Raw genomic sequence first — 18,550 nt, forward strand, 5'->3', positions numbered from 1 at the left:
CTTTCGGTAAAAATGATGGCTTTACCCTCAACACAACTCTGTCCTTATGGAACACAGTATAGGGTGGCCCAAAAGACAGTGCCTGCAATTTGCTCACTCTTCTTGCTGATGTTAGAGCAACCAACAAGGCAGTTTAACACGTTAGTAATCTTAATGGACAAGTGTGCATAGGCTCAAAAGGAGCACACATTAAAAATTTTAGGACTAAGATCGGTACTTGAAATGGGTGAGGAGGAAATACATTGAGTCCTTTTAAGAATTGTATTATCAAAGGAATTTTGAAGTAAGAGCATTCTTCCGATGAGCGCTTGAAAATGGAAAGAGCCGCAAGGTAACCTTTTATGTTCCGATATTCAGACCTCTATGTGCTAGGGTCAGAAGGAAAGATAATACTTCCGGAATAGAACATAGGAAAGGATCAACATTCTTTTCTCTGCACCAGTTGCAAAACTTTTTCCAACGTCAACGTTAGAGAGACTTTGTTGCTGGCCTTCTTGCCGAAAGCAACACCTGCATAACGTCATCTGGATCTCAGCCTTTCAGATACCAAGCATGAAGGTTGAGCGTTTTGACCTCTGGATGGAGAACCTGACCCTCCATTTGAGAGAGAAGGTTCTCTCTCTCTGAGGCAGACGTACTGGGGGACAGATGGACATGTCTAGAAGGTCTGGGTACCACGTTCTCCTGGCCCAATCCGGGGCAATTAGGATCATGCGGCTCTGAAACCTTCTCAGCCTCCTGATGACCCGAAGAATGACAGGAATCAGAGGGAACGCATACAATGGTGGGAAATTCCACTCCACCACAAACGCATCCCCCAGGGGTCCTCTCGGGGGAAATTCCCTTGAGCAATACCTTTCGCATTTTCGGTTGATTCTGGTTGCAAACAGGTCTACTTGAGGGGTTCCACAAAGGGCGAAGATCTCTTGAATGACTTCCTGAGCCAGTTCCCATTCGTGGGATATCGTGCTCTGCCTGATCAGAGTATCTGCCATCATTCTCTTCCCCGGCTAGATGAATTGCCGTTAGAGATTCCTTCCTGAATCGCCCAATACCAGAGCTGCATTGCCTCTCTGCACAGGGGTGGTGACCCCCACACCTCTTTTGTTTAAGTAGTGCATGGCCACTGTGTTGTCTGTCATTATCAGGGCATTCTTTCCCCTGACAGATGGCAGGAAGGCCTTCAGCGCTAGTCCGATTGCCCTCAGCTCTAAAAGGTTGATGTGTAGTTTGGACTCCGATGGAGACCAACAACCGTTGATTGTCAAATTGTTGGCATGAGCTCCCCACCCCAGGAGTGAGGCGTCGGTCACTACTGTGATCTCTGGCCATGGTTCCCAAAAAGGTTCTCCTTTTAGCATGTTCTCTGTACAGGTCCACCATAGAAGGTCTTGTCTGACCTTGTTCGGAATCTGAAGAAAATCCGTCATTTGACCCGAGAACTGGAACCACTGAGTCTTTAGGGACCATTGAAGGGATCTCATCCTCAAGCGTGCCTCTGGCACCAGAAAGATGCAGGATGCCATGAGGCCGAGCAACCTTGAAAATTCGTAAGCCTGGAGATTTTGGGCATTTTGGAATTTGGAAACCATCTGAAGAATGTCTTGAGCCCTTGAGTTGGGAGGCAAGCTCTTTCCCAAGGACGTGTCTAATACAGCTCCTATGTACTGAAGCTGTTGGGAAGGTGTCATCTGTGACTTCTTGAAATTGAGGGAGAAGCCCAGTTTGTGGAGGAAGTGGCAGGTGACTTGTAGGTGACTTTCAGATGATCCAGTGCTTGCTTGGCAGAACGCGCTCTGATCAACCAATCGTCCAGGTAGGGGTAGACATGAATCCCCCTCTCCTGAGGTGCGCTGCCACCACTACCATTAACTTGGTAAAGACCCTCGGGGCGGAGGTCAACCCGAAAGGCAGGACTCAAAACTGATAATGCGAGTCACCAACTACGAACCTCAGGTATTTTCTGTGTTTGAGATTAATCGGCACATGAAAATAAGCATCCTGAAGGTCCAATGACACCAACCAGTCCTGAAGTTGAAGGGCCTGAAGGATCTGAGAAAGGGTAACCATCTTGAACTTGTCCTTTCTGAGGAACTTGTTCAAATTTCTTAAGTCCAAGACGGGTCTCAGTCCTCCGTCCTTTTTTGGGGATCAAAAAATACGGGGAGTGCCATCCCTTGTTCCTCTCCTCTGCAGATACTGGTTGTATAGCAGTTTTCTCCAGCAGGGTTAAAACTTCCAGCTCTAGGAGCGGGTTTGAAGACTTCAACGGGTGTCTCCCTGGTGGATTGCTTTGAGGTTGTGTTAGAAAAGGAAGGCAGTAACCTTGGGCTATTATTTCTAGAGCCCAAACATCTGAAGGTGCAGATGCTGTGACAGCCTGCTGCTGTGACAGCCTGCCCCCTACAGGTGTTTTGTGATGCAAGTCCTCAAAGCGGTTTTGTGGCGGATGTTACAGCCGCTGATGTAGCGAGGCTGCAGCTGGTTTAGCACGTTTTCCTCGTCCACCGCGAGTGGCCTTTTTCTGGCCCCTTTGACTGGCCATTCCCCTCGCCTTTCCATATGAGGTGTAGTAATGATAGGATCGTCCCCTCCATGACTGTCCTTGGGCACGAAAAGGCTGAGCTTGCCCAATAGCAGCTCCTAAAGATTTGGCAGCTGCTTTTGAGGTCTGCAACCTCTCAAGGCTCTCGTCAGCCTTGTTGCCAAAAAGATGAGACCCGTCAAAAGGCATGTTAAGAAGGCGGTTCTGTACGTCCGGTGCGAAACCCGACTTCTGTAACCACACAAATCTGCGCATTACCGTGCTAGTGCCCATGGACCTGCTTACACTATCTGCAGTGTTCAATCCAGATTGAAGGGATTCCTGCATGGCTTCCTTTCCATCTCCAACGATGGCTAGGAACCCTTCCCTTTCTTCCCCTTCTGGTATGTGCTCCGCCGTCATTGCGAAGCACTCCAATGTTGCCAAGGCACATGTGGAGTTGGCAGATTTTAATGCCATGCTACCGGCTGAAAATACCTTTCGTGCCCAACCATACACACACTTATCGTCCATGTCAGGAGGGATAGACGGGTATGCAAGTTTGTTAGAAGCTGTGGCTGCCTGTATGACCAGACTCTCAGGAGTTGGGTGTTTGGACAGATAGCCGGGGTCGCTACTGGCCGGGCGGTATTTTGGAGGTGAGGGATTTATTTACCGGAGGAATAGAATCCAGAGTTTCCCAATTCTTGGCCAGCCTATTTTGCAGGGCTACATGAAAGGGTAGTACTGGGTCTTCGGTGGGACCATGGTCCAATATATCTGTTAAATCATCCTGGATGAATTGGGCTGATGGTTTAGCCCATCCTAAGTAATCTACTACCTTTATCATTAATTGACGGTATGATGGACTGACATGCTCTCCTGGTTCTGGCCTGCCAAAGTCCTTTTCAGGAGATGTGTCAATGCCACTTGCATTGTGTAATGATTCCACCAAGTCCCTCATTCTGTTGTCTTCTGAAATCAAGCATTCTGGGACATTTGGGGTGCCATATTCCAGCCCAAAAGTTACATTCCCCTCATCAGATCTCTCCCGTTACTCAAAAATTGAGGTCAAGGATTTGAAAAACTCCTCTCTGGGGAGAGGCTTGAAAACCTTCTCTGGGAGAGGAGGAGGAAGAGGTCAAGTACATGGCTTTGAGGGCAATACAGGTTTTGTAAGCTTATCCTTCTCTTTTTCTGGTTTCCCCGGCTTGGCTGGAGCCTTTGGCGCCGAGGGTTTCGGCTTCGACAACGGCGTCAACGACATCATGGTCGTCGACAGGGTCGGCTTCGAGGCGACCTTTGAATATTTTCCCTTTGAGTTATGATGGGTCTCGGACGGCATCGATGACCTCGAGCGGTCGACTCGACTCGAGCGTTATTCACTCTGTGTCCTGGAAGGTTTCCTATCCTTCCTTTTTCGATCACCCGGGCTCGAGGTAGCTTAGCTCTCCTCTCCTCTCTCTCAAGGCCTTCCCTGTCATCGCCTGACACTTCGTACAGGGCCTCCATGTCGTGGCATTCTCCAAGGCACCACAAACACTCTCGATGTAGGTCCGTGTTCGACATTTTTGACCCGCACGATTTGCACTTTTTTTCGGGTCGTGGTCGGCGTCGATGACGAGGACATATTTCATTATTATATATTCTCACAGAACTCAAGGCGCGCCGAAATTTCCGAAGCAACGTATACTGTGGAAAAACGGAACGGAGGCCAACGGGCGCCGCGCGTCCTACTTATACACCCGATGACGTCACCCTCAAACAGAGGCCTTTGAGGGATCATTGACTCGACGACAGACACTCGGCGCCCTCTGCCGAAAAAATATCCGAAGAGCAGCAAAGCTGGATGGAATACATCCATCTAAGATGAGGAATACGTTGGAGGACACAATCCACTCGAAACACACAGTGTAAAGTACTGAAGTATATTTGTGTGCGATAAAGTGCCTCCTGCTAGTGAATGTTTTATAACTGACTGAAATAAATTAATAAGTGTTTTTCCAAGAAACCTTGAGTATAAGTTTATTTGAATACCTGTGATTGTAGAACAATGTAACATCATTACAGCTCACATTCCCCTCTTGAGATAAGCCTGGCTGCTCAACACGCTACCACAAATGTGTAGTACAGACTTAGATCAAAGGTTGGTTTGCTTACACCTGTAGTCCTAGTTGTGTGTAGTGTTCCCAAAGGGTACTCCATACTAATTCTGCCTTACACTGATCACCAAGTCTCAAGTAAGATGGAGAGTTCAGGGTGCGTTGACCTATGTGCATGCAGACTTATTTAAACTTATCCTTTTTTTCTCTGCATCACTTAGAGTACCATCTCATTAATGTATGTACAACCCTTTGGCATAAGGCGCTATAGACAAAAAACACAAATGATCTAGTGTGAAAAACTAGATTCAGGACATAGATTCCCCCCAAACGGTGTGTAATCTCAGAAAATTCAGTTTTAGCAGATCAAATGTATCACAACCTTTCCTGCAGCGTCTTGGGTGTTCAGGGGCAATATTTTGTTGCCCAAACAATGATATAATTTGCAATGTCACCCACAGTGTGCAGTTTTGCAATTCTGGACATAGGTAGATACATTTTCGGCTCAGGACAGACCCTAAATGTTCTATAGGACAAACGGACTACTAAGCACAGCTCTCAATTGAAGGTTATTAAACTCTAGCTCATTTACTATGTGGGGTGCAGCCATGGACTGCTTATGAAACTGCACTAAACAGCTCTTAGCATGCCTAAATTCCTCTCACCTGTGTTCAGCTTCCAATGAATGAGAAAGGATATCCCTCTCTTTAGGTTCCGAGATGGTATTCTCAATCTAGAAAGAAATAGGAACAATAAATGATGCTGTACACATTCTGGACAACCTGGTCAGTAGGAACAATTTCACAAAAAAAAGTAGTGTGGAAGTCTTAACTACACATCGGTAAAGGCAATTATCTAAAATTACTTTAGTACAGGTACTGTAAATAGACGATAACACTCATCAATTGTTGAAAATTAATGATCCTGTAGGCTGCTGTTACGAGTCACTTATCACTTGGTGTGCTTTGCACTCTGGAGTAACCTGCACTGAGAAGGGACACGTGCTGCCGTCTGACATACCATGCAGCAGATGTGGAGTTGAGCCGAGAGTTGGCGTGCAGACCTTCTGTGAGCTCTCCCCGCCTGCCGCTTCACCCTGGTGCGGTGCATGGTAGGAAATTATTTTCTGAAAGCCTAACAAGGGGCTTTATAAAAACAATACCTTGGGCAATACAGTAAACTCCAACTGTTAGTATAGACCTGCTCAATACAGTAGTGTGGACAGAGCAGACAGGATTACCTTAGGAGGGAGAGGGCTGCACAAAGAACTTGTAGCAACGTATGGTCCAAAGAAACACTGATGCAAAACAAAAGAGGTAATGTAAGGAAAGGTTTAGAATTCATCTGGGATACTTGTGGTCTTGTGCAGAAGGGATGTGACCAAGCAGTTTGGGTTGGACTGCCCCTTTTAGAGCGAGACCAAGTCTTATTTGCACATGGTCTTTCCTTTTTTGTAATGGCTTGGCAGGTGAAGAACCATGGCCTGGAGGGTGCCCAGAGCAATGGCAAAGGTTAAGAAATTCTAAACCTTCAAGCCATCACCTCTGGTTTTTCCAAAGAAGAACAAGTTACTTACCAACTGTAACGTTCTTTCGACTGTATGTTCCTCCCACGTATTCCTCATCTTATGATAGACTCCCATAGCAGTGGCAATTTTGGAAGTGGGAGTACCAATTACAGTTTTCATGGACAGAATGCAGAACTGCCTTGGCAAATAACCCCTCATTGGAGGAGGCAGCTTCCAAAAGTAATGCTTGATAAAAGTATGCATTGTTTTCCAAGTTGCAGCTGAACAAATATCTGCTGCCGGAACTCCCCTCTTTAGAGCCGCAGAAGTAGCCATTCCCCTTGGAGAATGGGCTCAAAGCCCATCTGGTGGGTCTTTTCCCACCAATCTGTAGCATTCAATTATGGCCAAAATGATCCAGCGGGATATGGTCTGTTTTGTTACTAATAAACCCAGTTTATGACCACTATAACCCACAAACAGTTGGTCATCTTGTCGTAATTTAGACATCCTCGAGATGTAAAAACTAAGAGCCCTCTTGGGACCTAGTCTGTGCAGTCTCTCCTCTTCCTTGCCCAAATGAGGAGGAGGATTAAAAAGTTGGTAGTATTTTTTGTGACAAATGGAAGTCTGAAACTACCTTTGGTAAAAAGGAAGGTTTAACCTTAAGGACTACTATTAAAAACAGTACATGGTGGTTTGCATAGGAGAGCCTGAAGTTCACTAACCCTGCGGGCTGATGATAGGGCCACAAGAAGGACAGTCTTTAGTGTTAGTAGCATGAATGGACAGGAGTGCAGAGGCTCAAAAGGTATGCAAGTCAAGAATGTTAGTACTAAATTTAAATCCCAAGTTGGGACATGAAAAGGTACTGGAGGGTATACGTTAGTAAGCCCTTTTAAGAATGGAATGATTAATGATATTTTTAAATATGAAACCTCTTCCGAGGTGCGCTTGAAAATGGACAGCGCAGCAAGGTATCCTTTTATTGTTCCTATCTGGAGCCCCAGATTGGCTAGATGTAACAGAAGAGAGCACCATTGGAGTGCCACATTGAAAAGGGTCCACATCCTTATCTTTGCACCAGTTACTAAACCTGTTCCAGCGACATCTGTACAAAGATTTTGTTGCTGGTCTTCTGGCCGAAAGCAAGACTTCCTTTACGTCATCCGGAAGATCCCAATCCTTGTATCTCAACCTCTCAGAAACCATGCGTGAAGGTTGAGTGTCTTGACCTCTGGATGGAGAACCCAACCTTCCTCTTGCGAGAGAAGATCCTCTCTTTGTGGAAGACGTATTGGAGTGCAGATGGACATGTCTAGAAGGTCTGGGTACCACGTCCTCCTGGCCCAATCCGGGGCAATCCGGGGCAATTAGGATCATGGTTTTCCTGAACTTTCTCAACCTCCTGATTACTTGAGGAATCACGGGGACTGGGGGGAAACGCGCACCAAAGTGGAAACTTCCACTCCACTACGAATGAGTCTCCCAGAGCTCCTCCTTGAGGAAATTCCTTTGAGCAGTACTGACCGCACTTCCGGTTCATCACGGTGGCAAACAGATCCACTTGAGGGGTTCCCCAAAGGGCGAAGATCTCCAGAAGGACTTCCTGAGCCAGCTCCCACTCGTGAGAGACACTGCTCTGCCTGCTCAGAGCGTCTGCCGCTGTGTTCTTCTCTCCGGCTAGGTGAATTGCCAATAGAGAGATTTCTTCTCGTATTGCCCAGAACCATAGCTGCATTGCCTCTCTGCACAGTGGTAGTGACCCTACTCTTTTGTTGAGGTAGTACATGGCCACCGTATTGTCCGTCATTATCAGGACATTCTTTCCCTGTACAGAGGGCAGAAAGGCCTTCAGCGCTAGTCTGATTGCCCTCAGCTCCAAAAGGTTGATGTGTAGTTTGGACTCCGATGGAGACCAACGACCGCTGATTGTCAGATCGTTGGTGTGTGCTCCCCACCCCGTGAGTCAGGCGTCCGTCACTACTGTTATCTCCGGCCATGGTTGCCAAAAAGATTCTCCCTTGAGAATGTTGTCGTTGCAAGCCCACCATAGAAGATCCTGAGCAACTGCGCTCGGGACTTGCAGAAGATCCGACATATTCCCTGAGAACTGCAACCACTGAGTTCTGAGTGCCCATTGAAGGGATCACATTCTCAACCTGGCCTCTGGTGCTAGGAAAATGCAGGATGCCATGAGGCCGAGCAACCTGAGATAATCGAAGGCCGGTAGACTTTGGGCATTCTGGAACTTCGTTACCATCTGCTAGATGTGGAGAGCTCTCACTTTGGGAGGCGAGGCCTTTCCCGAGGAAGTATCCAAGACTGCTCCGATAAACTGGAGCTTTTGGGATGGTATATGAGACTTCTTGAAATTGAGGGAGAAGCCCAATTTGTGGAGGAAGTGGCAAGTGATCGAAAGATGTTCCTGAGCTTGTTTTGGAGAACTTGCTCTGATCAACCAGTCGTCCAGGTAGGGGTAGATGTGAATACCCCCTCTCCTGAGACTCGCTGCCACAACTGCCAACAGTTTGGTGAAAACCCTTGGGGCGGAGGTCAACCCAAAATTAATAATGAGAGTTGCCAATCGCAAACCTCAGGTACTTTCTGTGCTTTGGATGCATTGGCACATGAAAGTAAGCATCCTGAAGGTCCAATGATACCAACCAATCTTGGAGTTGGAGAGCCTGAAGGACCTGACAAAGAGTGACCATCTTGAACTTGTCCTTCCCGAGGAACTTGTTCAAGTTTCTGAAGTCCAAGATGGGTCTCAGTCCCCCGTCCTTTTTTGGGATGAGAAAATATGGGGAGTACCAACCCCTACTCCTCTCGGCTACAGGTAGCTGTTCTATGGCACCTTTCTCTAGCAGGGTTAAAATTTCCTGCAACAGGAGCGGGTCTGGAGTTTTTACAGTGTTGGCTCCCAGTGGATGATTCTGAGGACTTTTTTGTTTTTTTTATTTTATTTATTTATTTACAAGTATATACAAAAAAAAACAATATCAGAGTACAGAGGAACAACAAGGAATAGGCAAAAAAACGGATCAATTAAAATCATTGAACATGTTCCAAATCTTTTCATATGAAGACAACTTACATTTCAATCTGTAGATTATTTTTTCTGTTCTAGACAGGTTATGTATTTCTTGAACCCATTCCTCAAATGACGGAGGATCCGACCTTTCCAACCTCGAAGGATCAACCTTTTAGCAACAATGGCTGCTCTGAAAAGCCGTTTCTTGAGGGGAGAGCTGACTTCAGCCAGCTCAGAATCTTCCCCTAGGATCATTGTCTTAATGTCCAGGACACACCCCACACCCAAAATTCTGACACACATCACAAATGTCCATCCAGAAAGCCCTGACCCGCACGCAGGCCCACAGCATGTGTTCCAATGATCCCACTTCCTGAGCACAACCCCAACAATCAGCGTTGTCAGTCATACCCCTTCTATGTAACGTTTCTGGACACCAATACACAAGGTTCAGGATCTTAATTTGTCTAGACCTTTCGCCCAGATTCAGCGAACATAATGAGACATTTCCGCATATATTCTGCCAGGCCTCAAGATCAATATCAGACCCAATTCTCTCGCTCCACACTTCCCGTAAATTGTCATTGTTCCGAAAATACGACACGAAAAGTTTGTACAACCTACTGGCTAAACCACCTCCCTGTCCATTAGAATCCGTCAGAAAAATAGTCATGTCAAAGGAGTCAGACCAGTCCACCTCACCGACAGACCTCTTAAGTCGTCTATAAGCCGAGTCCGACAAATCCTCAAAACTCCATCTCTCTCTCAGCTCAGCAGCAGTCAGCCACCGAACATCATTCCCCAAGTCGGAAACCTGTTTAACATTCATTAGGAACCATTCGGGCCAAAAAATTGTCCTGGAGTTATCTCTAATCCTAGGATTCAGCCAGATAGAGGCATTCTTACACTTAAAAGCGTCCCTACCTAGCAATGTCAAGACCTCAATCCAAGAGTTGCGCAAAAAGGCCTTTTTTGGAAGGGGAGACAGTAACCTTGAGCTACTGTTTCCAGTGCCCAAGCATCTGAGGCAATGCCTCGCCATTCCTTCAGATGCTGAGAGATCCTGCCTCCCACTGGTGTTTTGTGCAACAAGGTCTCAGAGGGATTTGAAGTCGGCTGCAGGAGTGGCTGAGTGTACAGATGTCGCTCCTGAAGCTGATTTTGCACCTCTTCCTCGTGCTCCGAGGGAAGTTTATTTTGCCCCTTTGAGAAGCCTGTCCTCTTCCTCTACCAAATGAGGAGTAGTAACGAAAAGAACGACCCCTCCAGGAAGATGAGGAGGAATAGGGTTTTAGAGGCTGGCGCATGGAGGCACTAAGCGATTTAGCTGCCGCTTGCGAGGTATGAAGTTTTTCTAGGCTTTCATCAGCCTTACTGCCAAACAGCCTCGAGCCATCAAAGGGCATGTTGAGGAGTGTGGCTTGCACGTCTGGTGCAAACCCAGACTTCCTCAATCACGCAAACTTGCATCGCACAATGCTTGCAGCCATGGATCTGCTGATACTATCAGCAGTATCCAGTCCAGACTGAAGACATTCCCCCAATGCTTCCTTCCCGTCTGACTATATTCAGGAAGCCTTCCCTTTCCTCTCCTTCCGGAATATGCTCAGCCGCCACCAAAATACAGTCCCACAGGGAATGGGTAAACCTGGCCAGGGTACAGGTGACATTTGTCGATTTAAGGGCCATACTGCCTGAAGTGAAAACTTTACGTGCCCAGGCATCAACTTTTTTATCCTCCCTATCTGGAGGGATAATGGGATATGCAGTTTGCTTTGATGTGGATGCTGCCTGAATAACTAGACTTTCTGGAGTCGGATGCCCGTTTAAGTATTCAGGATCCGTACCAGCTGATCTGTATTTCTTGGGGAAATTACTATCTGCAGCAGCAATGCTCTCAGGCTTTTCCCAGTTTTTCTCCACCCTCCTCTGGAGAGCCCTGTGAAAGGGGAGAACTGGATCTTTCTCAGGACCTCTGACAATGATATCCGTCATGTCATCTTGTTCAAAAACGGGTGAAGTGTTACCCCAACCCATATACTCAATTACTCTTGTCATAAGACTCCTGTACCCTAGGCCTCCCTTTACCCTAGGTCTCCCAAATTTAGCAGGGCTCTGTCTCCTAATTGCACTGTATGATATCTAGACTGCCCAGATAGGCCTCTCTCCCACTATACAGGTCTCTCATAATCTAACCGCGCTTAGTTCAGTACCCACTAATCCTGAAAACCTGCCACTACCTAACTCAACTAAATTCCATACCCACAGACCACTAACACCCTAACCCCCCACACCCCCTGACAGTTTACCCTTAGGAAACACCCCCCACCCACCGACAGAAAGCAACACTGAGCCAGAGAACACCCCAGCGTACCCAGAGAAGGAAACAGAGGTCACGGCGACCGCACAACACAGCATAGAGGACCAACTACCACACTACGCCTGCATCTAGACTGGAAAATGGCCCGTACCAGAAAAGGACGCAGAGAAAGAACAAGACCGAGCAACAAGAGACGCAAACACACAACACCGACAGAACCCACAAGAAACAGCCCCATTGCAAGAAAACACGCCTAAAGCAGACACAACCGGAACAAAATCCACAAGAGAAAAATCCCTATATCTCACACCTTACCTCGCAACAACTACGGTACACCGACACCCCAACACGGAAACCACGAAACATGCAAAGAATTTCCTGACAGACGCCGGAAAAAGACGGGGGCAATCAACAAGAGAATGGGAAGGCTCCGACCCCGTTACCCCTTACATTACAAGAACAGAGGGACAACACCAATTCCCACCACGCCCTGCACAACACGGCGAAGTACCAACAACCAGCAACGCCACTCCCCACCCAACAATCGAACCCAAAGAAGAAACCACTGCCGATCTTCATCCGAGTAGCATCACAGCAGAAACGCCAAGATTAATCAGCCCTGTTATCAATTCACTAGACCACTTCAATGAAGAAGCAGCTGTCGCCGTTCTTCATTCTACCAACATCAATGCAGAAACTCCACGAACATACAATTACAGAATCGAACAACAGATAACCTCAAAACAGAACCTCACACAGAGAATCCACTGTAACCTAATAAACGCAAGGTCAATGGCCAAACACTCAACGGAAATATACGACCTGCTGTCAGAAGGAGGCAGACACCCTATTTGTAACCGAAACATGGCTAGACGACAACTACAAGATCACCCTCAACAACTGCCTGCCCGAAGACTTCAAATGCATCCAAACAAAAAGGAAATCCAAAAGAGGGGGTGGACTAGCGATCATCCACAAGGAACAACTGACCATCAAAATGGAAGACCCACTAAACATCGACAAATGCGAATCCCTAATACTACGACTTTCAGTAAACCACAAAACCAACCTGAAATTCATACTGATATACAGACCACCAACCTACGATGCGACTTTCATAGATGCCTTCACGGAAGCAATCACTACCCTAGCCATCAAGCACGACCATCTGATCATCCTTGAAGATTTCAACATTTGGTTCGACGAAGAAACCACAACCACACAAAAATCATTAACCGCCCAACTAGCAACCATGAACCTGCAACAACTAGTCAAAGGAGCAACCCACTCAGCAGGGCACACACTTGACGCAATCTTCGCCAACAAGGATCTCATCACCACGGCACCCCCAATTCAAATACTTTGGAGCGACCTCCTCATTATTCCGTTCATAATCACAACGGCCGCTCCGACAAAAAAGCAAGAAAAACAACCCATCGTGATGGAAAGAAACTGGAGAACCATAAAAAACTCCAACCTAACCGAGCTCCTAGAAATAAGCAAACCACAAGCATCAACAATGGAAGAAGCAGACCTAGACAAAAAATTTGCCCTACTTCATACCTGGATCACAACAACCCTTGACGACATCGCCAAAGAAAAGCCTTTCACCCCATCACGCAAGAAAACATCAGCAAAATAGTTCACCCCACTACTCAACGCCATGAAAAGGAAAAACCGAAAACTAGAAGCTGAATGGAGGACCAACAACACCACTGCAAACAAAATGAAATTCCTACAACAGATCCGCGCATATAAAAAGGAAATACAAAAAGCGAAGAGGAAACATTACGACAAGCGAATCACCAGAGCACCAAACGCTCAAAAAGAACTATTCAAAATCAAACGAAATAAAAAAACCCGCCAATCCCATCGACGAAACTCTGCGAGGACCTCGGAGACCACTTCAAAAACAAAATAAACTCCATCCAACACATACGAAACAATCCGAGCGTCCACAACTCAAACCCCACCGACACAGATGAGGAACACACAAACAAGCTACGAAACTTCCCAGAAATATCAGTTGAGGCTTTCGTCAAACTGGTAAACCGAAGCAACAAATCAGGCTCTCCTGAAGACCCTTGCCCTCCGGACATATACAAAACAATTCTCAAACAAGGAACCCCCATGGAATACCACAGGAATCTCCTCAACCTCTCAATCTCAACAGGCAAAGTACCGCAGGCTTTCAAAACGGCTTACATCAAGCCACTACTTAAAGACACAACAGGAAACGTGGAGGACCCATCTAACTACAGACCCATCTCCAACATACCCTACACAGCCAAACTGCTAGAAACGTACGTCTACCAAATAACCCAAGAATTCACAGAAGAGCACTGCCTACTAGACCAGGCACAAGTTGGCTTTAGACCCATGAGAGGAACAGAATCGGCTCTCCTCTCAATATGGGACGACCTAAAAACAAACGCAGACTCAAACAGCACCGCCCTGATTCTCCTTGATCTGTCTGCAGCCTTCGACACCGTCAACCACGCCATCCTCATAAAGAGATTAGAAGGACTAGGGATAACGGACACTGCCCTACTATGGATCAAATCCTTCCTAACAAACAGAACAAACAATATGGATGAAACCTTGTAAATCCAAACCCAGAGTCTCCACGTGCGGAGTACCACAAGGATCATCCTTCTCCCCACTTCTATTTAACATCTACATGTACCCATCAAACGCATCAAAAAACACGGCCTCACATGCTACAACTACGCCGACGATACGCAAATAATCTTCAACATACAAGACACCCGAGAAGAAAGCACCCCACTAGAGAATTGCCTTCGAGACATATTCAACTGGATGAACCTCAACCATCTCAAAATCAACCCAGGTAAAACAGAGATAATGATTGTTTCAAAAAAGGGAGGAGACATCAACTACATCCCATGGCCAAGAGAGCTCGGCACCACACCAGAACCTTCATCTACGGTAAAAAACCTGGGGGTACCGATGGATAACAACCTCACCCTAGAGCCACAAGTAAACTCAGTAATCAAGAAATGTTTCTTCCTCCTGCGAGCAGCAAAAAGGATCCTACCGTTCCTGTCGTTCGCCAACAAATCACTTACCATCATCGCTCTGATCATGTCCAGAGTAGACTATGCCAATAGCTTATACATGGGCATGCCCGAACGACTTCTAAAAAAAACTGCAACGCATACAAAATGCAGCAGCCAGACTTCTCCTCAAGCTACCCAGAAGAGAACACATCACACCCGCGCTAAAAATACTACAATGGCTACCGCTGAAACAGAGAATAAAGTTCAAAGCCATGTGCATCACGCACAGAGCAATACACAAACAAGGCGCAGAATTCCTAAGCGCAAAACTGCACCTACATCAACCGACAAGAACACTAAGATCAAGCACAGACATACGCCTGGAACCAAAACCCTACAACAGGAAAAAATTCGGACGATTGTCTTTCTCTCACCAGGCACCCAAAACTTGGAACGACCTACCTAAGAATATACGGAATACAACAAACCACCCAGCATTCAGGAAACTCCTCAAATCATGGCTCTTCAAAGCGTAACCACCACGGAGGCGCACCGCAATGCCCATACACAAACAATGATGAAAATAACCCCAAATTCCGGCCACTCTCAAATTGAACAAACGCTCAAGCCAAAGAACCAACCACTCGACAGAGCATAAGACATCATGGAAGACAGCCGCAAATGAAGGCTACAGAGACTGACCACCTAACTAGACCCAGACGAAACCTAGACCTACACTCTCCCGCTCTTACGCACCAGACGAACACAGCCAGACTGGCAAACGCATCTAGATAGACGTTGGCCTGCGTCGCATGTGGATAGGCTGTTCGAAGGATAACACGCCCGCGCCTAGGAAACGTGAATGCTAGCTTATGCCACAATCAAAGCCGTGAACACCAACCTGCGTGGCGTTCGGATGGAGTTGTGAACGCTAGCCTGCCCACTCCTGGACCGATCTCTAAACACTAGCCTGCGCCGCGACCAGATAAAAGTGTGAATGTTGGCATGATCACACCAGTATGGAGCCCCAATCATTGGCCTGCGCCGCGCCTAGATGGGAATGCGAGGGCCAACAAGTGCCACTCTCCCCAGAACCGCGAGTACTAGCATTGGTAAAGGTCAGGTAACCCACTAACCAATAAGCTCAAACTCTGCATACTTATCTCACTCAAAAACTCACACAACCATCTCTCGCACAACAAACCGCACGCACTTCACAACACTGCAACACCACATAAACCGGAACAGCACACGTGGACTGACTCCAATCCGATACCTGCACCAAAGCTCAGCACCCGGTGTATACTGAGTTGAAGCTGCCAACAGCACACCTTTTCTCTCACTATCCTACTCCCTTCTTCAACCTACTAACCCATCCCACTTTTATCGTTTGCAGATCCGCCTGAGCGCCTGGGGACCAATTCCGTTGGTGACGGTGCGCGGTACAAATACCTTTAACATTTAACCCTGAGTCTGCATGCTCTGCAGGATCAGGTCTGGCAAACTAATTCTGGGGAAGTGTCAATTCCACTGGCAGAATGTAGAGTGTCTCAGGTCTCTCATTTTGGACTCAGGGAGTAGCTTCCTCTTCCTCAGAGCCAGATTCCTCATAAATCGAGGACATGGACTTAAAGTCTGACCTGGGAAACGGAGTAAATCTTCTTTCTTCCTCTACTATACGCGTCGAAGGAATAGAAAATTCCTTCCAAGTTGTCGAAGGAATCTTTGATGACTTCGAAGATGACTTCGATACAGGCATCAAGGTTATTTTTGGTTTGATGCCGAAACAGTCGACGCCGATGGCGTCGAAGTCGTGGAAGCCTTCGACGACTTATGTTTTTTATATGGTACCGGAGAGGTGCTTGACTCTCAAAGAGTCCTCGACAACTTGTCGAGGACTCGAGTTTTGAGTATCCTCGACACTACCGGTTTTTACAAAGGTAGTCTTAGACTTCCCTTTGTCGTCCAATGGAGCGACCTTAGGGGTATGGCTCTTCCAAGGTTCATTCGAGGGGGTTGGGCCGCATTCTCGAATACCTCCATCTTTTTACAATATTCTTCCCATTTTCTCGGAGAATGTGATTTTGGCGGACATCGAATTTCTTCGGTCGACTCGGAAGATGAGGGAAATCTAGGTCTCTTCATTTTTTTGGACGAGGAAGAAATGTCTCCATCTACTCCTAGATCGAGAGCTCTTTGAATGCCTATGGCGATCCAATACCTTCGAATCAGACGCTTTCTTAAGTTTTTTTGGACGTAGCCTTTTTAGAGGCTTCCCTCCCCACCGATAGTTTACCTCTCCTCTCACGAAGAGCTTTCTCAGTCATGGATTGGCAGGAACCACAGTCGTCGGTCCGGTGACTGGAACCGAGACACCAGAGACAAACTCGGTGGGGATCCGTGATCGACATTTTCGATCCACAAACGACACTTCTTGAACCCAGTCTTGGGCGTCGAAGACGACATTTTCTTCACAGAAAATCTCAAGCGCGCCGTTCTCGATAGCAAAGCGATCGGAAAAACGGAACTGAAGCAACAGGCGTGGCTCGAGTTATTTATACCATCAGTGACGTCGACAGTACGGAGTAGGTCGAGGGACAATCAACGCCACAACCTCGAGCACAGCGTCCTCTGCCGAGAATTTTTTTTTCCGGAAGCAGCAAAGCTGGAGATAACGATTTATCATAAGATGAGGAATACGTGGGAGGACACAATCCATTCGAAGCTCATACTTCTGAATTGGATTTTGTTTTATTTTATGAACACAGGCATAAATATTTATTTAGAAATGTAAATACTATTATTCATACACATAAAGACCTGGACTATACTTACAGTATGCAAACCAAGTAAAACCTTATTTTGAATAGCAGTATACAGTTCAAGTTGAGCAAAACCTAGTGTTACACATTAGGAAGGGAAGTATGCTATTCATGTTGAGTAAAACCACGATTAGCAGACTTTTATAATGACAGTATGTAATTCAAGGTAAGCAGACCGTATTGGCAATAAGTTATGTTTGTGATTCTGTTTCAGAAATACTATATTTGTCCCACTGTTAGGCAGAATTCTCATTTCTGTGCCAATTCCATTAAACCTTCGAGTTTTGCTGGACTTTTGCACTTTGTAATTTTAACCGTGGAGTGGTTGAGACCCTTTTCCTCGCTCTCCGCCTAATACCAGAGTAGGGGTACCATTCACTCTCAGCCACCTTAGAGGGGCTCTCACAAGTAGAGAGAAAAAGGCTGCTTAAAAAGCCAAGCCAAGGGCCACTAGCAAGCTGTGCTATGCCCCCTGGCAGGCTCAATTGCACTTCAGAAAAGTAAACTCCCCCTCTAAGTCCTTCTGCAATGTGCAAAATGCACTCACCGCAACGCTTGACAGCGTGGGATCTAGCTGTGATCATAAGCAGCATCTCTCTCCTCACTTTCAGGCACTCCCTTGCATTAGCCCAGACTGAAAGACAGGCAACTGCCACACCTGTCTCGGCAGCTCCACTGCTGCCACCAGGAAACGAGCACTAGGCGCCACACCCGACGGAGATTCGGTGCCAGGTCAAAGATCCAGGCTCGGATCACAATCTTCAGAACCAATATCGCAGTTACTGGGACAGTAGAACATAGCTATAGAGCAAGTGTAAACACTACGCCCGGCTGGCAATTCTCATTCGGGGAAAGGATGTGCTATGCCTCATGTGTCAAGCAGCGCTGCAGTGCAAAAACTGACTGTAGCTTGCAACCGCTTCCAATACCAATGAAGCCAACCATTTGTTTGGGCTATTGTATTGAGTGGGTTCTGTGCACTTGACTACAGCTCACATCCTCCTCATAAGATAAGCCTGGCTGCTCTGTCATTCTACCAATCCTTTGGGTAGTATAGATTTATAAAGAAGAGTTGGGGACGGTATACCAAGGGATAGTTTTATATAGTCTTTCCTCCAAGTGACATACTGGAGCCAGAGGCGGGTTTCACTTGTGAATCCCGCCAAAGACAAAAAAACAAAGGGACCAAACCTGGTTTGGAGCGCAGAGTATATCTCAAGG

At 46.7% G+C, this 18,550-nt stretch overlaps 1 protein-coding gene across 2 annotated transcripts in view; it reads right to left on the reverse strand.

Annotated features, from left to right (window-relative positions):
• The window catches only part of GPBP1L1 (GC-rich promoter binding protein 1 like 1), a 602,443-nt gene that overhangs the window by 93,433 nt on the left and 490,460 nt on the right, over nt 1-18,550 (reverse strand). For both annotated transcript variants that reach the window (XM_069642387.1, XM_069642388.1), the window contains exon 10: nt 5,292-5,359. In XM_069642387.1, the coding sequence (XP_069498488.1) occupies nt 5,292-5,359 (68 nt within the window). The remainder of the gene's footprint in view (nt 1-5,291; nt 5,360-18,550) is intronic.

The sequence above is a fragment of the Ambystoma mexicanum genome, chromosome 1q (genome assembly GCF_040938575.1).
Source record: "Ambystoma mexicanum isolate Mex_15411 chromosome 1q, UKY_AmexF1_1, whole genome shotgun sequence".
Classification (NCBI taxonomy): domain Eukaryota; kingdom Metazoa; phylum Chordata; class Amphibia; order Caudata; family Ambystomatidae; genus Ambystoma; species Ambystoma mexicanum.